This window comes from Tiliqua scincoides, chromosome 2, assembly GCF_035046505.1.
Source record: "Tiliqua scincoides isolate rTilSci1 chromosome 2, rTilSci1.hap2, whole genome shotgun sequence".
Lineage (NCBI taxonomy): Eukaryota > Metazoa > Chordata > Lepidosauria > Squamata > Scincidae > Tiliqua > Tiliqua scincoides.
This window is the reverse complement of record NC_089822.1, coordinates 168612979-168638260: the sequence shown is the minus strand read 5'-3', so window position 1 is coordinate 168638260 and position 25282 is coordinate 168612979. Positions and strand designations below refer to the sequence as shown.

Below are 25282 nucleotides of genomic sequence, written 5' to 3'. Positions count from 1 at the left end.
CTGCAAGCTATAGCAGACCTCCAAGCACTGCACTTGGAGGTCTGCCGCAAATGGGTAGAAGCCGAGAGTCAGTCAGAGCTTCCCAGCTGACTTTTGTCTTCTGTTGAGTTCATGGTAACTGTGCTTGGAGGTTTGCCACAGCTCAGCAGAAGATGAAAGTTGGCCAGGAAGCTGCTGTAGAGGGAATGGGGGAGGCAGCCGCATTGGGAAGCCGCTGCCACCCTCTTTCAAACCAGGAAATGACATCAAAGTGCCATGTGACGTAATGATGTTGTGCGACACTATGATGTCACAGCCCCGGGCACTGCTGCCCCTGATTACGCCTCTGCATTCTGCACTGTGCATGTAGTGACTTCTTCATCCTCAGTAACTATAGTCTGTTTCCTGCTACAGATTCATATACATTCAGTCTGAGAGACATAACTCATCTGAGGGACTCCAAAATGGCACAGATATATAAATACATAAAGAAACCAAGATGGCCATGCAAACACAGAACCACACAATCCACAGGAACAGACACAGAAAGAATCCTAGGGGCTGAATTAGAACACCAATGTTTTGTATACAGACAATTATGCACACAAAATACTTGGTCTGGTCATACACATGGCCTAGAGTAGCATACAAATCACAGATTACATTGTACTGGCAAGAGAGTGGGCAGAACTTATTTTGCCCGCTCCCTCCCCCAATGTCTATGATTTATGACTTCAACACATCTCACCAATTGCCTGTAATGGGTAGTTTTTCCTGCCTCCCACTTAAGTGATGCAATATCTTCTCCATGAGTACCTACACTGGTTGTTATTGATACACTTCCACCAATGCTTTCTAGAAGTCTTAGGTGCCTCAAACATTTTCTCTTGGATGCCTGCATTGGATGGCTCTAACACTTCATGAAAGATTTTCAGTGTATCCAACCAATTTATCAAATGTGCACAACTGTAAGTCCTTTGTCTGGCGTGCATGCCTGGCTCTAAACCACAATCAGTACTCACCTTGCATGATAGCATTGTTGATAGGTGGTGGAAAGGTAGGAGGAATATCTAGCACTGTGTGCTCTGGTTTCTTGGCAGTTTTGGGTGGATTGTTTTGGGTGGTGGGATTAGTGACAATGAGACTGTTTTCAGGGTTCTTAGGGGGTCCAGGGCTGGATGGATTACCAGGGTTATTGGGGTTCAGGCGATTGGTAGAATTCTGAGAGTTGGGAAGTGGTTGGTCCAAAGGAACAGGTGGATTTTGGGAGGTGTGGCTCGGTGTAGAGTTTAAGTGCCTGCCTCCTTTGGTAGGATTCTGAGGGTGGGTGATAGGATGAGGGTTTGAGGTCTCATTGGTTGCCAGTTTATTGTTCTTCATGTTGTCAATATCCTCAGCTACGGTGGGCTCTAAGCGCCCCATATCCTGTTGGATTGGCCGTGTGGTGGATAGATTTGGTCCAGGTGGAAGGCTAGAGCCTTGGTTCTCTCTGTAGCATTCATTCAAATAAAAAGAAAAAGAAAAAAGTTGGATTGCAGGTCAATGTATTATCATTCACTGGTAACTGAAGTAGGAAACAGGATTTAAAATTGCTAGTTCCCATGACAGTCATGCCATTTTCCCAACTGACATCCAGCAGAGATGTTACTTGCACACTCTCTGCTGCCCAACCTGTAGCATCTCCACACTACACTCAATGCTACCCTAGCGCTCCTTTTATGTTCAGCACAGCCTGGCTACTTCCCTGTGTTCATAAAATGTAGCCAAATCCTAGCTGTTAATAAGTCACTCTATTCCCATATTTTAAGAACAAAAGAAGAGCTCTGCTGGCTCAGGCCAAAGGCTCATCTAATCCAGCCTCCTGTTTCCCAGAATGACCCATCAGTTGCCTCTGAAAAGCCCAGAAGCAGGAGAGAATGGCATACTTCTCTCTCACCATTGCTCCAACGAACTGGTATTCAGAGGCATACTGCTGAATATGGTGGTAGCATATAGCCATCATGACTGGTAGCCACTGATAGACTTATCCATAAATTTGCCTAACTTACAGCCTGATCCTATTTTTCCCTGCCCCAATGCAGCAATGCCAAAATACCTACCACTACATTCTTTGAGGGTGGGGCAGTTGTAGAGGTCTCCTCTGGGTAAGGGAACATTTGTTCCCTTATGTGGGGGTAAGCCTCTGAAGCGTGTGGAGGGGATCTACTTGGACCTGAGCTAGAGAATCCACTAGCTCAGGTTCACATGGACCCATACCATGGGATCAGGTCTGGAAAGGGGGCTAGGATTTAGCAGCCACCACTGTCACCAAACCTGCCCCCTTCCCAGACCCAATCTACCATCCCCCACCCCTGTCACCATCTTGTTCCACCCCTACCTCCCTCACCCCGTCCTACCTCCTCTGCCATCCTCTGTGCCTTGGCGGGTCACTGATGATCTGTTGACACTCGCAGGAAGGCTCCGGCCTTCCCTCTAGCACTCCTGCAGAGTGCTACTCACAGCGCTGCAAGAGTGTGTTTTACAGCTGCCATAAGGCAATCACCACCAGCAGAACATGTGTTCTGCTGGTAGTAAGGCCCAATAGGATTGAGCTGTTAAAGATATCTAAACTATTGGAAATGAACAGCAGATTAATTATATGGAGTGTGATTCAGAAATACTTTCCTGTTTTAAGTTCTCTTTTCAGAGAAGTAAACTGTCTAGTCACAAATTCTATTCCCCCTGTACAATTTTTAATCTCTTCAAAATTTCTGACCTGATTTCCCTTTAACCAGCCTAAGTATTTGTTCCACAGAGTAAGAACTTCTCCATGGAAGTAAAAGGGCTCAGTAATATTTTAATCTTAAAAAACAAAAACCCAAAACGTAAGCAGATTGGTGTTCTGAAGCAAAATTCTGTGTTTTGTGAGTAAACAACATCCCAGAACTTCAGAGAGGCTTCCAAAAATTAAGCTTCCTTTCCACCCCACTCACTTCCTACGCCGGTGTCGGCGCTCTTTGCCATCAGCATCATAGGTGGACTGTGCAGTATGCCGATGCCGTCGGCGCCTTTCTCCATCAGGCTGTTCACCATCCACATCACCCCGTGCAGGCCTGCTTGCCTCACGCTGCCGAAGCCGCCGCTCAGGTTTGCTACTGTCCTCACCGCCTTCCTCATCTGGTGTCCGGCGGTGAATCCGATGCCGCCGGTGTTCTCGGTCACCATCAGCTGTACGAGGGGACCCACTTCGGCTCTCTTTAGTGCCTCGGTGCCGTCGATGGGGGTCCAAGGCTTTGATGCGCTCTGAGTCACAGTCACCACAGTAGCCACGCTCAAGGATGGTATTGTGCTCTTTGCTGGGATAGTCAATTTCATGGTAGCCACCTTCCTGATTGAAATCAATTTCCTTGCTGCTGCTCCGTGGCCGTCGTGGCTCTAAGCTCCCTGAGTCAGGGCGCTCATAAGTATGGGGATCCCGCGGATGCTCATGGTAGCGAGGTGGCTTTCTCAGGAATTCCTCAGGCCTCTGCTGTCCAAAGTGTGGATCCAATGGTGGTTCACTTGGACGTGTCTTGTTGGTGTTGTTGTTGCGATTCTCCTGAGGATCTACCACTAGTGGCCGATCTAAGTGAGTTTTCATGTCAGGTCGCATTTGGCGGGCATAATTGACCTTCCAGCGATCCTCAGGGTCCAGCTCATTGTATAATGCTTCCCGGCTTGCCAGCAGGTTCTGCTTCCGCATTTCACTTGTCCGCTGCTCCCACACTGATTTGGCACCTTTCTGGTTCTTCTGTTGTTCTTTCCTGAACATAAACCAAAGATGGATCCTTGAAATACCCCCCGAACACTAGCACTGAACCAACTGCTATACAGTGTCATATCCAGTTGGTACCAAGGTTCCTGCTACAATACTGGCTTTGTGGTACCCATATGGGCTCAGTCTGTAGTCAGCCAATATCTATTTTTTTTAGAGGCAGCCAGATTGTGCCTAAAGAGCAGTATGCCCATCAAAGGGTGTGATGTTACATAAGATGCACAACTCTCGGTTTGTATCTGGTGTTGGTAATGCTGGAAGCAGCATGAAAGTCCTGGGGGAAAATTTGGGGTTTTTTTGCTATTTCTGCCATTGCCAGCAGTGCTGTACATGGGCCCAGATGTGTGCAGACATGACAGTATCCGGTTGCTGACCCTGGAGCTCTTTTACCTGCCTCAGCTGGTCCTCCAGCCTCTATAAGAGGCAGAAGGAGGTATTCTGAAACAGAGGAACTGCTGTGGTGAAAAGCATTCCCACTGCTAGCTTTGTCACGTTGCCTCATGGACCTCTTCCAGTCCTCTCACCTATGCCATATTGGCTTTTCTCTAGAAAATGTCGGAGGATCCCTTTGCCTGGGCTAGAGTAAAAGATAATGAGTAATATAGTCTGCACTTCCTAAAACCTCTTGTTAGGAGGAGCACAGATTAGAATAACTTATGCCAGAGTTTGTTTCTGCATCTTTTCTCCCTGGGGTGTCCCATGGAAGTAACCAGCATTCTGTGCTGGGAAAGCTAGGCCTAGAGTACTTGTGAAGGCCAACTTCTCCTCCCATAAGGAAGTTCTCCCCAAAGTATTTAAGAAAACATTTCACTGCTGCTGCAGGTAATTCACTGAGAGCGAGAACTGCAAATAAGCCTACCTTGCTCTGTATTTCTGAGGTACAGCCTCTAAAAGTGAAGTGGGCCAGAAGACCATCATACTTACACTGCTATTGACATGTTGGCTGCAGACAGAGGGCTCACTTCTGCTACCTCCTTTGCCTTCTGGAGGGCAAGTTTCTGGTTGGCTGCTTCTTCTTCTTCTTGCTCATCCTGTGAAATCCACACATTAAAGATGAACTGACACTGTCCTGAACATTATTGCTGAAGTCTGCCTATTTCCTAACTAGTTATGTGTCAATACAAAACCAGAACTCTGTGGCGACCGCCTTGAACATGGGACCACTTACTGTTCATGAGATAAGATCTACAGGCAATCGATGCAGAAGACCTATTGAGTTTAATAGGGTTTACTCTCAGATAAGTGGACATAGGATTGCAGCCTAAGGGCTCAATCCTATCCGACTTTCCAGTGCTGATGTACCTGCAATGCAGCCCCGAGATAAGGGAATAAACATTTCATTATCTTTAGGAGGTTTCCATGACTGCCCCACACCCCTGGTTGCTTTGCATGCCCCATTGGTACAGCTGTATCAGTGCTGGAAAGCATTGGGCCCTAACCTAACCGTGGTGGGCATTTTCAGAACTGTCCTGTTATTTTTCCCCTAGTCGGGGCTTAATTTCCTAGCTGATCATCAAAATATGTGTGCAGAAGAGAAACAGTCCAGCATGCAAACAACTGAATGGTCCATTAGTAAGCAAGACACTCAGATATAAAAACTGGGAAGTTAAAATGTGTCCAGACAGCAGTTTCCCCTGACAACTAAAGCTAAACTGGAAGTGAGAAAAACGGTATGTTTAGAAAGAAGTTAAATCTACATGGATATTTAGCACTGCAATCACTGATTTGGGCTGTATCACCTGCAGTCACCATTGGGGCAGCAGCCTGCATGGGAACTGTCAGATGTCCATTCAACATGCCTGAGCCTCACAAAGCCCTCCCTCTAGAAACAGGCCTTTAATACAAGGAGAACAACCAGGCACAGATAGAGCGTGCCCCACTATTGAAATGTAATCATTTTAGGGTTGCATCCTCCACCATTACACGGCTGGCTGACTAGGAAACCATTCACTTAAAATCCCATTCAGTATTGTGTTAAAATTATATAAATATAAATATAAATGATATAAAATTATTAAAAATAACAGCCCAGAATAATAAAACTACATTATTAAATAATCAGAAAACAAACAGTACAGACAGAAATAACAGCAATAAACCTCAGCACACACCAAAGGAGGTCCATATGGTAGATTGGTGAAAACAATCATGTTTACAGGGCCTTTAGTTTGGGTTAATGTTTGTGCTTCCTGAAGTTTTTGGTTTCTCACTTTGTCACTACTGTTTCTGTTCTTGTTGTGTTTGGGATTTTTTGTGCGATAATTTTATGATGCTATTTTTAATGTATTTTGATTGTGCATGATTTGGGATCTTTTGGGGGAAAGCAAAATAATAAATATAGGAACTCTCCACTTTCTTCACCCCCCCTCCAATGCTTCACAATTGTCATATTCAATAAGCATTCATTCCCACTTCCCCCTGTGCTCCAGTACTAGAGAAGCAGGTCCCACCTTGGTCAGCTCCTGTGCGTTGGCCAGATTATCCACAGCAATAGCCAAGAATACATTGAGCAAAGTATCTAAGTGTCAAGAGTCAAGGCAAAGCCAGCAGTAGCTGCAGTTTCAATATCACTTGGCTGTTAGGAGGGTTATTTCGAATGCCTGAGTTTTCCTTCAGCCCCTTCCTCCAAGGGCTGGCCAGTTCACAGATGATGTAACATACAACACTTACCTGACTGGAAATGGAGGACAAGCCTATGCATGTCTGATTGGAAATAAGCTCTGTTTCAGCAGTTTCCAAACTGGTGGGTCATGAACCACCAAGGAAACCAGAAGCAGGGCATTCCCCCTTAAGGGGAAAAAGGAATTCCTTACCTATGAATCGCCTGTTCTGGGAAGAGGGAAGGGGGCATTCATCACTGATGGGCCAAACTGAATTTGGACAAACAAGAGGCAGGGCCAAACTGAATTTGGTCTCCTCCCAGGGAGATGGCTTCCCAGTCCCCAGTCTGTATAGCCGAGTTGGTAAACCAGGAATCCTCCTTCACTTCCTGTAACATCACAGAAAACCTGCGGTCAAATGCTCAAAGAGAAAAATTGTTTAAACCAGGCAATTAACAATAACAGGTGGCAGGGGAAAAGGCATGGCTGCCTACCCCATTACTGGCTGTCTTGTTTACCATCCTGTGAGTGCTGATGGTGCTGTGACAGGCCGACAATAAGAGTGGTGGGTTGAATGCTCCCCTCCCTCTTCCCAGAACAGGAGATTCACAGGTAAGGAATCCCTTTTTCTCTGTAAGAGGGAGGAGGGCATTCAACACTGATGGGATATGAGCAAGCAATAACTTAAGGGAGGGCAGAGGGGAACTGCACTTCACAACGGCACCACCTTCTGCAGGACTCTCCTGCCAAAGGACTCTGTGACCAAAGCAGCAGAATCGACTCTGTAGTGCCTTGTAAAGGTATTTGGGAAGGACCAGGTAACAGCCCTGCAAATGTTCCCCAGGGAGCCCACTCCCTCGAACGCTGTTGACGTAGCTGTTCCTTGAACAGAGTGAGCTGTAATGCCGGGAGGAGGTTTCTTTCCTGAAGTCTAGTAGGAAGTCTCAATGGCTGTCTTCAGTCACCTGGAAAGCATTGACCCAGAGGCGTGCTACACCACTGCTTTCCCCTGAAAATTGATAAAAAGATCATCTGTCGTACATAACGTCTTAGTGCATTCCTTGTAGAAGCAGAGCACTCTATGGACATCCAATATGTGCCATGCCCTCTCCTTGGCTTGTGTCAGATTGGGGCAGAAAGAAGGAAGTACTATTTCCTAAGTCCTGTGGAACTAGGTATTAACCTTTGGAATAAAGACCAGTCCTTGTGGAAGCTGCACAGGTTGACGTTCACGGTTGACGTTCACCGAGAGTGCTCCAATCTCAGAGACCCTTTGTGTCAAGGTAACTGCAACCAGCAGAAAGGTTTTGAGAATGAGCTCCTTGAGAGGAACCTTGGCCATGGGCTCAAAGGGCAAAGCCATCATGGCGTGAGGACACTATGGAAATCTCAGCTAGGGAGGACTGAGATGTACCATGGGAGGACTGAGAAGTGCCACCCCTTTCAGGAAACGCTTAGTTCTAACTCTGATGGCAGAAATGTCCCTCTGCAAGAACCAACTTCTGAACTTTTTCCAGGTTGACCTGTAGATCCTCCTTGTCAAGGCCTTCCTTGAGGCCAAGAGGGTGGCCAAACTCAGAGTACCTGCACCTGGTTAGAGCCTCCCACTCAACCTCCAGGCTGTCAGCTGAAACAGCCCAGGTTGAGGACCTCAAGGGTAATCTCCAGCATTCTCCCTTCTCTAGCCAGAGAAGGTTCGAAAACCATGGGCATCTGGACCAGAGTGGGGTAATGAGAATGACCTCTGTCTGCTCTACCCTGATCTTTTTCAGAACCTTGGTAGCTGAGAGTTTGTCCTGCCGACAAACAGGTGACCTAGTCTGTGAACGATTTCCCTGAAGACCTGGGGATGCAGCGTCCACTCTGTTTTGCTCATGTGCTGCCTGCTCAGCCAATTGGCAGCTACGTTTGTCGCCCCTGATAGATCCTCAGCCCTTATAGATGCCAAGTGTTCCTCTGCCCATAGCAGGGGCTGGCCGGTCACCTGCGTGAGCTTTCTGGAGTGATTCCCACCCTGGTGGTTGACAAAGGCCTTGGCAGTCAAAGGCTAATCAGGCAGTCTGTCCTGATTAGCACGTCTCCCTGATATCGCTGCCTGGAACCCCTGTGGGGCCATGCAGATGGCCCTCAGTTCCAGCCTATTGATACTGTTCCTGTTGTCCTTGCCAGTCCAGGTTCCCTATGCCATATCTTGATCCATATGTGTGCCCCAACCCATCAGACTCACATCTGTGGTGATAACTATACAAGGCGGAATCCCCAAGTTGGTCCTCTCAGCAAACCTCCCTGGGACCAGCCAGACCAGTCTAGGTTCGGCCTCAGGTATTCTGGGATCTTGACCTGGATCTGGGCCCTGCACTCTGTCTAATGGAGGTTAGGGTGGAGAAGAGCCAGAAGAGATTGTAATCCAAATTAGAACCATGGGATGATGTCCTGACAGGACACCATGAGCCCCTGTAGTCTGGCCAGAGACATGAGGTTCATCTTGTTTGCCTCCCTTGTCCTGCTGACCAACTGGGACAGTGATTGTTTGCACTCTACAGACAGAGGAGTCGAGAATGTCCTCATGTTGATCAGGAGCTCAGGTGTTCTACCACTTGGGTGGGGACGAGCGAGCTCTTCTTCTTGTTGACCACAAAGCCATAGTCCCAGAGACAGTCTAGGGTGATCCTGACATGCTGTATGGCCTGAAATTCTGTGGGGGACCTGAACAAGAGGTTGTCCAGGTAAGGGAACAGTGAAACGCCCTGAAGGCTCAGGTGGGCCACCAGGTTCTTGGTGGAGACCTGAGGCACTGCAGTTAAACCAAGTGGCATCAATCTGTATTGGCAGTGCCACTTGCCATAGCAAAAGCACAGGAACTTGCGGTGGTGCTGCAGGATTGGGACATGGAGGTACACTTCTGACAGACATTCGGATGCCAGAAAGTCCTGTTCATCAAGGGCCACCATAATAGGCCTCCATCCTGAACTTCATCCTGAACTTTCTTTTCTTCAAAAACCTGTTCAGCCATTTTAGTTCCAGGATAGCCGTCAAGTCCCTGTTCTTATGGGAACCAGAAACAGAACTGAATATATCTCCTTGCCCCTCTGTTTGACTGGCACTATCTTGATAGCTTTATGTCTAGGAGATGGTGTTTCACTGGATCCCTTAACACCAGGACTGGCCAAAAGCACTCTTGGGCAATTCTGATAAACTCCAGGGCAAAGCCCCGTGTCATTGTCTGATGGATCCATGCATCAGAGGTGGTCCGTAGCAGGTGGTCTGCAAATGCCAGGAGCCAGCCACCCACAGTGCTGCACCTGTCGCACAGAAATGGCAGACCTCTTGGCTGCCACAGGACGTGCAGTTGCAACCAGGTTTGGGGCTGACCACTGCTCCAGACCCTTGGGAGGCTCTAAGTAGCGGTGGCGTGCCCATGGGGAAAAGCTTGTCTGCACTCTTCCAGTAAGGCCTCCTCTGTCAAGAACTACTGTTGCTGCCGCCGCTTTGTGGAACTGTGCTGAAGCATTCACAGGGTCCTACAGGCCTCCCGCTTCAGTCGGGAAGCCATTGAGGCCTGTAGGACTTTATTGAGGCCTGCAGGCCTGCGTTGAGGCCTGCAGGCCCCAAACTCTCTGTGCCGAGCCCATTCCTGGCTAAGGAGGGAGTGGAGGAGTCGAGGCAAGAAGAAGGCGGCAGAAATGGTGAAGAATTCTGGAGGAGACTGCTGATCTGGTTAGAGCTCACCTTCCACACAACCTGCTCTGTGCAAGGCAGAGCCAAAACTGGGGATTGGGAAGTCCTCCCCCTGGAAGGGGACCAAATCCAGTTCAGCCCTGCCTCTTGCAGTAGGAGGGATTACCTATTAGTGATGAATGCCCCCTCCCTCTTACAAAGAATGGCCCTGCTCCAATGGCAGAGACACTGCTGCAGTGATCACAGTGCTGCTGCTACCAAGGGGCTTGTTTCTTACCTGGGGACAGTGCTGGCCTCCTGTAGGGTCCAGGAGTCTTGCAGCCCTCCTTCAATGTACTCTTAGTCTTCTGTAAACAGCTCTTATCTCTGATCAGCAGAGAATATGGGAAGTAGCTGCTGATAGAAGATAAGGGCTGTTTACAGAAGCTTCAGACAATACCGGAGGGGGCTGCAAGCCTCCAGAACCCTGCAGGATGTCAGTACTACCCCCACGTAAGAAACAAGCACCTTGGTAGTAGCAGCAGTGTGATCACTGTGGCGTCGTTGCTGCCCCCTCCCTGCCCACACAAACACTTACCTTGTTCCCATCTCCCTGTAGCGGTTTGGGAACCACTGCTCTATTTAGTTAAATGGGGCTTACTCCCAAGTAAATGCACCCAGGATTGCAGCTACAGCCAGTCCTAATATCCATTTCAGTTTCAGTGAGTTCATCTTCTTCCACAACTCTCTTCAGGAATGACTGATTTCAAGTTGTTTTTCATTTTAGCAAATAAAATATTGAGTTATTAGATTGCTTCCAGTGGGCACAAAGCATTGAAGGGCTGGGATTTCTTTTTCTGTTTAAACCAAATTCATATATTCCTTCAGTGGTCAAATTAAGTAAAGACATTAGTTACTATGTCAACAATAAAGTTGGAAGAGTCAGCAAGGAATTCTGGCTCTGGCATCTCCTGTGACTGTAACCAATAGTTAAAACTTCCCCGATCAGAGTTCATAATCTAGTCCCTAAAACATATGAGAACCACCATCTCAAAAAGGATACAGTTACCAAACAAGGTCAGTACAATAAAATAGATTGAGAACACCATTCCTTTATTGACGCCACCCTGAGATTCGATACCAAAATACATCACTTCGTTCCAGTCTTCACCAGTCAAGATCTGAAAGACTCAACATATCAACATATAATCCAAATACCAGATACAAGACCAATAAATTCACTAGCTTTGGTAATGTTGCAAAGGGAGCTCAGTATCAATCCAACCTGAGAAGCCATGCTGTCTCTGGCCAACAGGATCAGAAAAACAAAAAAGTCTGCAGTTGTTTTTCATAGAATGTACTAGTAATAATGCTCTGCATGAAACTGGTGCACTCCCCTACCTCACCTGATCGCATGACACTGGTTTGTGCTTCATTTTCTGGCTTGCCTCATGAGAGAGTTTAGTCCTTATGAAATCGTTTTATTTATCATACTTCTAGAATGCCTTTCAATAGCTTATTATAGTTAAAACAAATCAAAACATAAAATACAAAGCTCTTAATTAAGAGGTACAAACCAAAAAGAGTACTTGCTTACTTGCTTCATACTTATGGTAAAGTGAAACAACGCTTGTGAAAGAGTGGAACACATTAAAAAACCATTCTCCAGTTTAAAACAAAGAACTGCTCATGATGCAAACTTGTGTACAACTTTCCATAATACATTATCTTACTATGAATAATCCTGCCTACATATATAAATCCAGGTGAATCAGAGCAAATTGCAGTGGCAATAAATATACTTGCTCCAGGTGCAAGCATAAGAAGTGGGTCATAGACATGAAACTCTGTTTCACCTGCCACTGAAAAGTGTTAAAGTTCAGTAACTACATCAAAAATAAGGGTCACACCAGACACAATGCACAATGTATCATTCAAGCTTGCTATTTTCTCTTCACTAAAATAAATGCCATAGGAGCACAATCAAGATCAGCAACAAAGTGCATTGGGAGAAGTTACAGTATTTTACCCTTCCCCTAATACCCCAGTTTACCCTTTCCCCACATACACACACCCAGCTGGGAGGGAAACTTCCATTGCCACCAACAGAAAGTTTCCACCAGGAACTTTTAGAGTGTATTTCTGTTGTTCATGCAACTGCATCTCTGTCCACTTTAAGATGGGGAAAAAAAACCATGACCAAGGGGAGAAAAATTGTTAAATGCTGGACATTTCGGCACATAGCACAGCAATGGACTTATGGCCACCCCATGTGAAATTAGGGCCAAAGAGCACAGAAGGCTTCAGAACAGAAACCAGTTAGGACATGCAGCCTCCTTCCCATTTCCCACCATACCTGAAATACTGTCATTATTGCTGCTGGGAAAGTGTCAAAGTTTGTCGCAGGGGTTCCTGTATCAAAGTTGAACCTGTATAGTGGAAACACCAATTCAACAGAAACAGAAATGGTAGTCATAGATAAAAAGCAACTTAAACATCTCTTCTATCCTTCAACTCCCAGCTCCCATTCTTAGCTTTCTCTGTTAGGGGGACCCTAGATAACAGAGAAAAGGGGGTGGCTGTGTGAGTGTGGATATGTGTGTGTAGAGTGTGGTCAGAAACTAGTCTAGCAGAACATTGTGGTTGAACAGAAGTTGTCCAGAGGATGTCTGTTCACAGGGAGAGAGGTTGTACATAAGAACATAAGAACAGCCCCACTGGATCAGGCCATAGGCCCATCTAGTCCAGCTTCCTGTATCTCACAGCAGCCCGCCAAATGCCCAGGGAGCACACCAGACAACAAGAGACCTCATTCTGGTGCCCTCCCTTGCATCTGGCATTCTGACATAGCCCATTTCTAGAATCAGGAGGTTGCACATGTGCATCATGGCTTGTAACCCATAATGGATTTTTCCTCCAGAAACTTGTCCAATCCCCTTTTAAAGGCGTCCAGGCCAGACGCCATCACCACATCCTGTGGCAAGGAGTTCCACAGACCGACCACATGCTGAGTAAAGAAATATTTTCTTTTGTCTGTTTTAACTCTCCCAACACTCAATTTTAGTGGATGTCCCCTTGTTCTGGTTGTTCAGTGGCAGAGTGCATGTAGATGGTTACAAGCTCAATCCTTGGCATATTCAGACAGGGCTGGGAACGACCCCTGCCTGAAGCCCTGGAATGCCACTGCCAGTCAATACGGACAACACTGAGCCAGACGGACAAATGACTCAGGATAAGACTTTTTCAAATGATCATGTATACACAAAGTTTCTAGTCGGAGACCCCTAGCAGAAACTGGGCAGATGTACTTGGGAGCCCATGAAGTTTCTCCAGTCTATAATTTTCCATATAATTTATTTTCTAGGAATAAATTAGAGAGACATGGGTGGGAGGGAATAATGGTCCAATTCTAACCAACTTTCCAGGGCTAGTGAAGCCACAATGCAGCTCTGAGGTAAAGAAACTAATGTTCCTTTACCTTTAGGAGACTTCCATGACTGTCCCTACCCCCACCCCCCATAGGATGCAGCACACACCTCATTGGCACTGCATCAATACTGGAAAGTTGGTTAGGATTCGGCTGACAGTCTACATTCGTCCAAATAGGAGCATTCATTACTCCAGCCCTGACTCTGAACATCAAAACCCTGGGCAGGAGGTCTGGTCTAGAGGGTAGAGCCTCCGTCTGCCTGAAGATAACATCCACAAGGTCGCCAGTTCGAGGCCACCGGCACCGTGCGACCTTGGAGCAGCTGACAAGCTGAAGCCGAGCCATTCCATCTGCTCTGAGCGTGGGAGGATGGAGGCCAGAATGTGAAGCCAGATCGGAACAAAACACCTTGAATGTAGTGGTTCTTGAAAGAGAGAACCTTCTTTCAAATTGTAAAAATCCCTGTTTAATAAGGGATTTAAATAAAAGCCTGCCTATGTAAACCGCCTTGAATAAAGTCTTGAATAAAGACCAAGAAAGGCGGTATATAAATACCTGTTGTTATTATTATTATTATTATTAAAACCCACCCCCCTTTCTCCTGGTACTTACTGGCCCCCAAAGAGCTGCATTCCTAAAAGGGCAAAGACAACTATGAAGAGAAAGAGGAGGAAAAGGAGGCTGATGATGGACTTCATGGAGCTCAGCAGAGATACGACTAGGTTTCGTAAAGAAGCCCAATACCTGCCAAGAGAATCCACATGTAAGCTAGGTAGAAGAAACTTGTCTTCTAAGGTCATGCATCATATGGCAAACATTTATTCTAAAGGACACATGATATGCCCATTCAGGTTTGATAAAAGCTACCGTATTTACTATTTTATATTATAATTACACTGGTCAATACAATTTTTGGCACATGGAACAATGAAGGTGTTTCCAGTATAACTTTTCATGCTGAATTCAAATATGCAATCAGAATTTCTATCACCCACAGTTTTTATGTGATGAAGCTTTTTATTAATAGATTGAAAGATTTGACTTATTTTGTTATTAGTTCTAGTAATTTTTCACCAGATATTTTTTGTTTGTTCTAGTATATACAGGCAGGTGGCAGACAGATGGCTTATGCAGCATGTCCTGACATAAACATGTCACTAGTCCAAGCAACCTATGCCAGTAGTGAGTTGACATTCACTGTTTACACACTGAATTTGAGTTCACTTTTGTCTAGGGATTACGGTGCAACTATGCTGTGGTTGATACTGTGTCATTATGTGAAGGAAGTGTGTTAATTATCCAGATACCTCTGTTATGTGCGTAGGGCAGTAGTTCCCTAACTGTAAGGAGAACATTTTGCAGATCACAGTTTCATAATGAATGCATGCAGAAATGTGCTCAGTAGGATAAACTATTATGCCCTGCTAAATGGGCAAAGAGGCACTTTTTAAAGAGCTGCTCCTCTTATATTTGGGGGTGGGGGTGGAGTAACTGTCCCTTTTCACCCCAGCATAGTGTCTTTTTTAGTGACTGTTTGCTGGTGTTCTTCTGCATTTTTTTACACTGTGATCCCTTTTAATTTAATTTAGCCATTTAATTATTTTATTTTGGGCGCAATCTTAACCCACTTTCCAGCACGTGCATAGCTGCACCAATGGGACGTGTTCTGCATCCTGTAGTTGGGGGCACTCATGGAGGCCTCCTCAAAGTAAGGGAATGTTTGTTCCCTTACCTCAGAGCTTCATTTCCCTTATGTCAGTGCTGCAAAGTGGGTTAGGATTGTGGCCTTTGCCTGTAAAACACATTGTGAATTTGTTTGGTTGAAAAGTGGTATATAAATACTGATGATGATGATGATGATAATACGCAAAACCATTTTAAATTCAATTTGAGCATTTTAATTGCTTCCAGATTTTCTTTGGTTTTTGAAAGCAACAATACCTGCTTGTAGGACAAACTTTGCAGGTTTCTATTCAATAGTACAGTGGTTCCACACATTTAGCACCGGGACCCACTTTTTAGAATGAGAATCTGTCAGGACCCACTGGAAGTGATGTCATGACTGAAAGTGACATAATCAAGCAGGAATTTTTTTTAACAATCCTAGGCTACATTGCTATCCAGGATTAAGTCCCATTTACTATCATTGTTAAAAGAATATACATAGTAGCTTGTTAAAAGTACAGGTCTGTAACATTTCCCCAAATGCAGTCACACACCAAGGCAGCATCAAGTCTAATATATTAAAAATAAAATATTGAAATGAATGGGGACCCACCTGAAATTGGTTCGCGACCCACCTGGTGGGTCCCAACCCACAATTTGAGAAACATTGCAATAGTGACAACATATGCATGCTCTTGTGCAAATGCACCCACACACACACACACACACACACACAACCCTGCACAGATACAATCAAGAAAACATATGAACAACACAATCACACCTTCAGACACTAACCAACTTATGCATGTATGTTTTTGAAGTGCTGACAGCCAAAAAACTTACTTTGTGACTTTGAAAATGCGCAGTAACCTGAGAGCTCGTAAGACGCTGATCCCAAAGGAGGTGCCAGGCTTTATCACAGCCCAAATCACCTCAAAAATGCTCCCAATGATAACCTGTCAAAAACCAAGGCAGCATGTTTGATGGCGTGAGTTATATGGGCTATGTCCTGAACTACACTTGCCAGCATCCATGGACATGGGCCTGCAGAGATTGACTCATCCATCTGCCTGAGCATGTATAATGAACATTCACTGGCCAAATCAACATTTAAAAAACACAAACAGCATGAAGCTGTGGTGCTCCAAATTTCCCCTAGAATCCAAGACATTTGGAAACCCTAACTCCACACATAAATACGCTGTAAAAACAAACATTACCATCTAGGAACACATTGAATTGGCTCTCTCTACAATTGGAGTCAGTGCCCCAAGCCTAACAGTTCAGAAATTAAAGCCAGACATATAAAATTATGGCATTAACCATGAGATTTTATAAATTACATGTGGAAGTTTTTACGCTTGATCAAATGGTGTCTTGGCTTGCAGGGTTCAAACTGCAGTCATATTATACTGTTCAAGCTACAGCTTTAATATAATGGATAATCCTAAAGCGGAACTGAGAACATATCCAGGGTGTAACTATACCATGACTACATGATGCAGCCTCTAATCACACAGCTAATCAGAAGGCACTTTTGCTACCTGAATCAAACTTAATAAATTCAAATAGCAGGCAGGTGATAGGAAAAGGCCCACAAGTGTCACTAGCTAGGAACCATTTGGGAGGAACTGCCAGGGAACAATTCCCTGGCTGCTAGGTAACTTTAGGGTTGGCCCTCCCAAAGGAACAAAGTTTCTGTCTTATGGGTAGAGGATACTGCTCCGCAACATCTGGAGCAAAGATGCCCATCAGAGAGTTGTCTTGCTTGCATGTTTGCGTGCCTCCACAGTGGGGAGTCACTTGGAATATACAGATAAGCACGTGATCTAATAGGAAAGCCCAATACCAGCATAGGCAATAACAGAAACCCTGTCATATTAGAGATACTTACAGCACAGTCAAAGCAGTTGAAAGATGAGTGAAAGTAAGGCCGCGTTCCGAGCCCATACATTTTTATAAACATTTCGGACATAAAGAGCCCTAAGAAAATGAATTCTGCATAGTCTGAAATTTAAAAAAAAAGAGAAATAAAGGGAGAGGAACTGGGTCAGAGCCATGTAATTTTATCCTACAGAGCAATCCCCTCCTCTGCTTTCCACCTCCAGAAAACTATCCCTCCCCTCTTACTCCTCAGGAACTCCCACATGTTACATGGAAATAGCCTCTCTGGACTTTTCCCTGACTAAAATACATCAATACACACTATAGTATAGTATATGGTATCTCGAACTTGAGGGAGAGCTAACTTCACACCTGAGTCACACAAGGGCTCCTTGGTGAATGGATGGTCAGGCTTTCAAAACTGGGGTGGGCAGAAGGAAGATCAGGATCTACTGGATGGTCTGCAGGAGTTTAACAAGGATGACAATAGCAGTTTCAAAAAGCCTCCTGTTGGAAGGAAGGATTCTTGGGGGGAACACTGGGAGGGAAATTTTGTTGAAAAGGACTGTGAGACCAATTTGTACACTACAAATAAAAAATCCTGGGCTGAGCATGCACTCAGAAACAACCTGTTGCTGAATTCTATGTGTATGCCCACAAACTGAGCCATAGTGTTGCACCTGACTCTGGCTGGTGGGTACTGGGAGGTTCTAGTGTAAAGCAAAGTAGATACTACAAGTCTGAATTCTGTCATTCCGTGTTCTACACCATGAAAGGTCCCATGGTCTAGGATTTTCTTGTTGACAACAGCTTTAAATTTCTTTTTCATGAACTGAGTAACATAAGAAACAATAATCTGCTCTAGGAGGAAGTACTGAGAAACAGAAAAACAATCTCAGGAGAATGATGGTGCTTTTCCAAACCACTGCAGACAAAGAAATCAGGAGCAAATAACAAAGAGAATAGCCTAAAAACAGAGACCCAACAACAACCTACTGAAAGCAGAACCCAGAAGACGCGTAACTCCATGGCCTAATTCTCAATAAGATGGCATATCTCTGCCTGGGCAGCACTACTTCAGACTGGAGGTAACTGAATACTGCTGCAGGCATTTCCTGCAGAATTCCCTATCTGTTGTAACTGGCTACACCTTCTATTGAATATCATGGCCAAGCACAAGAGATTGGGCTTGCTAAGGTAAAGACAGTCAGGAGCTCCCCTGACTTCTGCTGGACCAGAAAGAGGAGGCCTAAATGACTGCAAAGGTCCTTCCAACCCATCCCTTAAAATCAGCTACTCTAATAAACAAGTCATAATACTCACAGAGGAAGTCAGATAGCCAATCTGGCTGTTTGTAGTGTACTATAGCAACACACAAAGTGTTGAGAGCTACCAGACTGAGGACTGTCCAGTAAAAGGCCTGAGTTTTGACGATTCGACGGATATAGAAACGCAACCTCTGCTCCTTTTTGTGAAAGGAAGTAGCGTTTTCCAGCTTGGCACTTTTGATGCTGGCTCGAGTAAAGGGTGAACCTGCCAAGAAGAGAGAAATAATAGAATTAGAGAGGTCTTCAGACTAGCTCAGCATTTCTCAAAGTGTGTTCCTAGGAGCACTGTGGCTCATTGAGACCCCCTTTAGGGTTTCCACAAACACACAATAAGTGGCCACCATCTGCTTGGCACTGTGCTTGTTCAAGCATCACTGGTGGTCTGGGTCTTCCCAAGACTCCATGCATGCCCCAGACATAATCCTCCAAAACTCCATTTAGGGATGTAGAGGGCTCTGGAGAAGTTTGAGAACCACTGGACTAGCTCAACCCTGGTAGTGCAGGGTATAGTCACTGACTATACTAACCCTGACAATGACAACTCAGTACATTCAGCATCACAGGAATCCCCTAGACCCTACACTAGGGAAATGTAGAATAAATTGTACCTCCAGTGTGACATCACTAGCTATGCTAGCCCTGAAGAGGACTAGTGAATTTCTGATTTTCTGCAGCTCACTAAATGTTTGGTTCTGGTAACATGCAAATAGTTCCTACGGGACACCAAAGCAAAGATCTCCCTGGCCTAGTGTGCTGCCTCCAACAGCAGCAGCACTAAATAATGTACAAGCAAAATGGCGGCCTATCATTCACTCCCTGCTGTCCCTGTTCTGCAGTAGCAAGTACTACAGATGCCATAAAAGTGCAGGGAAATGGATACACAGTGCTGAGGCTGCATTTGGAGATACTTGCTCAGACTGCGCAATTGTTCTCTCCATGTGCAACCAAGAATACCAGAGACCATGCAATCTCTTCCGGTGATGAAGTGCAGCACTAAAAAGGTAATTAGAAAGTCTCCAACAGAACTGCAGCTCTTGCACGTACATAGGCATATGCACATTTGTCGCAGTCTGTTAACGGATCCCTGCCCTCCCGTAGCCATGCCTATTGGACCTACCCACTGAGGAGATGTCTGCCAGTGGGTCATCTGCTTCCTCCGGGTGCAACAGATCTGTCTTGCTCTTTCTGATTGTGGCCCTCCGAAGAGCTCCAACAATAGAAACATGGCAAAAGAAACAGACATTATCCTCAAGGTCTTTTGAGCAGACCCATTCAAACTAAGGTATACACTTAGTACAGTGATTATCACAGGCTAAAGATTCTCTGCAACTCATCTCCCCCCCCCCAACCTGGTTTGGAGAAAGTGAAGGCAAAGTAGACAGACATTTTATCAATACCCATTTCATTATTACAGTTGCTAGACCAAGGGCATCCACTGTGGGCCAACCAAGATGTCACACATAGGAGTTTTTTGTTGTTTTTTTAACACGATGGAAAAACAGCTTTGGAAAGGGGTGATTAAGAGCTTCCTGGGGCCACCCAATGCCTTATAAAGCATTAAAAATGTCACTTCTGGTTTTAACGTAAAACCAGAAGTCAGTTTTTTTTGCCCTTTTTGGCCATTCTGAGGTCCACATGCAACCTCTGTGGACCTCAGAGGACCTTCCAGAGGTGAGGGGAGCCCAGCTCCCCTTGCCTCCAGCGGGTTCAGGCGCGTCCCCTCACATCTGCAAATTCGGGTATCAGTAGGGGGTTCCAAAATGGAACCCCCGCAGATCTGGGGGGCATACCTGTATACATTTGCATGTAACATTTATTTTCGTGTTAGTCTCATGGCTAAGACAGGATCTTTATCATACTGGCACAGGCACCATCAACTACCGTTCTTTCCCTCCAATATTATCCCCTGTTGGGATGAACCACAATTTTGGCATTATAGTAGTTATTATTTTCATGTTCATGGAACAATGAACCATCATTCCCTTTGGATTACATTGCTTAAGTAGCATCATTCCTATACAGTGTTAGTGAGAGTAGTTCAGATCTACATGTCAATGGGTTTGTAAACTTGCCATCTCACTTGTCCACTCATATGACATACTTTGAGGAAGATGATGGCTTACCATCGAAGGGGTGACGAGGTTCTCCTTCTATGTCATCTTCAGCCAGTATCACTTCTTCTATGAAAAAGGCTTAGATTAAACTAAGTAATGGCTTTAGGGCTGTAACCCTATATACACTTTCCTGGGAGTAAATCTCACTGAATGTACTAGACCTTGCTTCTGAGTAGATTTGCACAGGATTCCACTATACGCTAGGTAATGGCAGGTGGACCAACTGCCCAGGCTTAACCCCTCCATTCTGAAACATGCAGCAGTGCCAAGGAGGCAAGCGCTTAATGCTATGCTGGGAGAACAATCAGGAGGCCTGTGAGAGGTAAGGGAAAATACTCTCCCCTTATCTCTGCATAGGTCCCCTTTTGGGCTATGAGTCTTCTCCTCTTATACAGCTGGCAAAAGTCCCAGGAGAGAAAGGGGATGGACCACACAGAAAAATGGGCTATAGCAGTGTTTCTCAAACTGTGGGTCGGGACCCACTAGGTGGGTCGCAAGTCAATTTCAGGTGGGTCCCCATTCATTTCAATATCTTATTTTTAATGTATTAGACTTGATGCTACCGTGGTATGTGACTGCATTTGGGGAAATGTTCTAGATCTGTACTTTTAACAAGCTACTATATATAATTTTTTTAACAATTATAGTAAATGGGACTTACTCCTGGGTAAGTGTGGGTAGGATTGAAGCCTAGGATTGTTAAAAATCTTCCTGCTTGATTATGACACTTCCGGTCATGACACCACTTCCGGTGGGTCCTGACAGATTATCATTCTGTCCTGGTGGGTCCCAGTGCTAAATGTGTGAGAACCACTGGGCTATAGGATCCAGTGTGTATATATCCTGCCAAGATTGACCCCCTCAAATTTACCAGCCACCACCTGTCTTCTTAATGGAAGAGCTACAAACAGATGTTTGAGAGTAATAAGAGAGATGCTTGAGAGCAGCAATGTTTAAGAAGCACTTAAATTCTTAAAAATATTTATTCACCATGAACATTTAACTTATGTTTTAATTCAGGGGACTCTCAGTTTATATCCAGTAAATAATTACAAAGCTTGAAACATTTTTATGTACCTTTTATAATAATTGTGATGCAAAAAGGAGCTCTGTCAACATATCTCTGAGAGTGGCACATTATATGTCAAAAAGCCACATGAGGTTTGTAGGCTGCCGTTTGGCTACCCCGCTATAGAACAAGTGTGAGCAGAAAGTTGCCCAAAGAAGACTACAAGAAAGCTAGCCGAAAAGAAACTGGATAGACAAAACTACCTTAGGGCCCAATTCTATGAGTTATTAGCACCAGCACTGAGCTCCAGCGCCAGCAATAGGTGTCAAACATGTAGTAAACATTTATGGCACCATGGAAGGAAGGAGGCATTCCAGGGCAAGGGGAGGGTGAATTGAGAGGAGGAACTGGCCTAGGAGAGGGGTGGGACCAGTGAAGTTGTCCTCTGCTGGATTGTATTCTCTGTGTCAGGTTGAAAAGCCCGACGTGGAGCTTCCCCAGTCTGCAACAGCAAAATAGCCAGTGCAGATTTGAGGAAGCCCATTGCAGGGCCTGTGCCATTACTTGGATGAAGGGGATGAATGCTCCTTTCCCCCAAGGAGACCTCCAATAGGTTCCCTACACCTGCAGGATATATCAGTCGCCATTTTGGCACTGCTGTTCCTCCAGGCGCCAGGAAGCTTAGGATTGGGCTGTTAGGTACCTGGGTGAAAAAGGAAAGCTTCCTACTGTAGCCTTGTGGGTGTTGCAACATAATTGCTAAGAGGCTACCCTGGTTCTAAACTCCCCTCTGCTAACAATTCTTACTAGGCAGCCTTTGGCAAGCTACTGCCTCTCAGTTCCACTGCATATAGGGATAATAGTATCTTACAAGACTACATTAAGATATTTATGGAGTACTTTGCGCACCAGAAAATGTTATATTAATGCATTATTATTATTACTACAGAAAGGTTCATACATCATATTTTAATACCAGCCAAACAAATATGGGTGACCATGTGCTCATCAGCTCCTCGGTTCAAGGCAAATGGTGGGTTATTCCTATATTTCTTGCTATTTTCAGGGGAGGCAGGGGCAGAATCCTTGGTTGGTCAGTCACTTTAGGGGACCTAAATACATGGATCAATTTCCATGGGGATAGGATGTAATAGGGAGATGCACTGTCACATTTTGTTGTGAGTCCTCCCCACTTGTAGGTTCCTAATAGCAAAAACACAAATTGAGATGTTTCTTAAAACCTGGACACTATTAATGAAATGGGTACAATTGTGGCTTTACCTGATGAGACAAATGTCTCATTCATGAACATAAGGAAACACCAAAACATAATAAAAATCAATTTTTTGTTATTGGCCTGAAAAATTATTTGATAACTCCAGCTCTGAGCTTGTCTCAGCGCATGACCCAGTCCCATGCTCCCTACCACAAAGAGATGCAGGCATTATTATGGGAGTGTGTGACTGGGCAAAGTTTGGGGGAGGGGAGAGGACAGTGATGTCAACTATTCAAGTTGAGTTTGTAGTCCTGGATTTGATGGCCATGAAGTAAAGCAATGCCAAGTAGAAAGACTGCCTCGTTCAAACAAGAGGGTACAATTTTTAAGTCAGCTCTCAAGAGCATAGATAGGGTAGCACCAGAAGGAGCAGGAGAGCATACACGAGATGGAAAGGCCCAGAGAAAGTCCTTGCCTGCTTTGGAGATCCACTCCATGTAGCCATTGAGCTCTCGTTCAATCTGTTGCTGTCTTCTCAGTTTCAGAAATGCTCGCCGGTTCTCCACCCGCTCCCTTTCTTTGGCAAACTCCCTGTAGAAAAATATGGGACAGCCTGCTAAAGGTTCTCCATTAGCCTGGGCAAATCACAAGAAGGGTTAAAAAAATGATGCAGGAGGGACAACCAAGATATGGAACTGGTCCCAGGTCAAACAGAGTGTGTGAGAAGTAAAAGCAGGAAGAAACATACCCCTCATCGATTCTAGTAGCCATTAAACTTCCCCTTTTCTTGCAGGGGTGGGAACAACAACTACAGTATATTCCCAGTATCCGCAGAGCTGACATCTGTGGATTTGACCCACTGCAGATGCCATGGATACTGGGTGAAAGCCACTTCCAGTTTGTTCATTAAACCGGAAGTGGCTTTCTAAGGCCTCCGGGAAGCATTCTGAGGCCTGCAAGGGCCTCCACAGGGCTTCAGAAGACCTGCCAGAGGCCTCAGAAAGCCACTTGCAGTTTGCTGATCAAACAGGAAGTGGCCACAGATTTGCATATTCATGGAAGGTCCTGGAACAGATCCCTTGTAGATAAAAAGGGTGGACTGTACAAGCCCTGGTTTTTAGTCTTGTCCCAAGGAAGGTTGGCTGCTGGCAAAGAGGAGCCCGCTCTGTCTAGGGCAAGCATGCTACTCACCCAGAAAGCACCCCAAGCACAAGGTTGAGCATAAAAAAGGATCCGATGATGATGAGGGGGATAAAGTACAGCCAGTTCCAAGCATTCCCTGAGGCATCATTGCTCTGTAAAAGGGAAACAAAGAGGGGAAATGTCATGGGATACTAGAGACCCAGAGCATGTTTTACTTGGAAACCATTAACCCACACAGGATGGATGGATGGATGGATGGATGGATGGATGGATGGATGGATGGATGGATGGATAGATAGATAGATAGATAGATAGATAGATAGATAGATAGATAGATAGATTCTCTGCAATGCATGAAGTCCACTGGTTCATCCCATACTTACTGTGAAAGCCATTCTAACAACTACTGCTTAGAGGTAAGTAGAAAGAGTGAAATAGCTAGAGTAATTCAGCAAATCTGAACGTGTATATATATCTTTGTTGCAGTATTTTGTGGAGCTGCATATTGGAGAGAGAATAATAGGTGGAGATACAAAAAACCAACAGCAGCTAGAGAAGGAATGTTAAAGCCGTTAAAAACATTCTTTTCTGTTTTTTTAAGTCCTGCAAGTGCTATGATTCTGTGGTTCCAACAAGCTGTCCATAAGAGTTCTCTGTAGCACTACTGAGAGAGTTATACAGTATGTAGAAGTGTTTCTCAAACTCTCTTGGAGTTTGAGAAGCGTGATAAGTCTTTGTGGGGGAGTGTGGAAAGCAATCCCCAAGATTGCACCATTGTGGGAGACACGGGGGGGGGATTTTTATAAACATACCTTAGCCCCTGACAGTGTCAGCGGGGTGTGGAGAGCTCCACAGAGCCCTCTGCAGATCTGAAAAAACCATGATTGTGACCCACTTCCAGTTTCACAACTGCAAGCCAGTTGTGATTGCATTTTTCAATGTTTAGAGGCATCGGGAGACTAGCAGAGGGCTCCACATGGCTCCCTGCACACCACCAGATGCTGATAGGGATTGAGGTATGTTTAAAAAAGCCCCTATGCCCCCCACAGTGGCGCAATTCTGGGGGTCACATTGCCGCCTTTGCCCTTTCCCCACCCTTTAAAAGGGCAATGGCAAGAGGCTGGTGGGTCGTGACCCACCAATTTGAGAACCACTGGTATATATGATTTGCCTCATTGTCATAGTGCTATCGTGTCTTGAAAGGGTAGGTGTAACTGCTGAAGAAATCTTTTGTAACATTTCATAGCAGTGTGGTTTCTGGTGGCATTTCTAAAACACCAACCTAGATGAAGGTCTTCTTGTTAACAGGTACATGCACACCCAGATGTACACTAAATCGGCATTTGGAAGTCTGCACAAAAGCTTGTGCACTCCAGCACATAATCAAAAGACACAAAACGAATTTGAAATAAATGAACAAAAAGTCATGGAAAGAAGAAATAGTGACAGTGAAAGCAGACA

The 25282-nt window shown here is 45.2% G+C and overlaps 1 protein-coding gene across 3 annotated transcripts in view; it reads right to left on the bottom strand.

Moving 5' to 3' along the window:
* CACNA1A (calcium voltage-gated channel subunit alpha1 A) overlaps positions 1-25282 on the bottom strand; it is a 295623-nt gene that overhangs the window by 157410 nt on the left and 112931 nt on the right. For 2 of the 3 annotated variants that reach the window (XM_066618032.1, XM_066618033.1), the window contains exons 7-20: positions 23870-23973; positions 23154-23269; positions 20463-20519; positions 19457-19546; positions 18335-18544; positions 17022-17134; positions 15971-16083; positions 14072-14203; positions 12386-12458; positions 11093-11210; positions 6223-6290; positions 4697-4803; positions 2952-3761; positions 1002-1468 (exon numbers count right to left, since the gene is read on the bottom strand). In XM_066618032.1, the coding sequence (XP_066474129.1) occupies positions 1002-1468; positions 2952-3761; positions 4697-4803; positions 6223-6290; positions 11093-11210; positions 12386-12458; positions 14072-14203; positions 15971-16083; positions 17022-17134; positions 18335-18544; positions 19457-19546; positions 20463-20519; positions 23154-23269; positions 23870-23973 (2578 nt within the window). Of the gene's footprint in view, positions 1-1001; positions 1469-2951; positions 3762-4696; positions 4804-6213; positions 6291-11092; positions 11211-12385; positions 12459-14071; positions 14204-15970; positions 16084-17021; positions 17135-18334; positions 18545-19456; positions 19547-20462; positions 20520-23153; positions 23270-23869; positions 23974-25282 lie in introns of all 3 variants that reach the window. The other variant, XM_066618034.1, reaches the window with a different exon arrangement.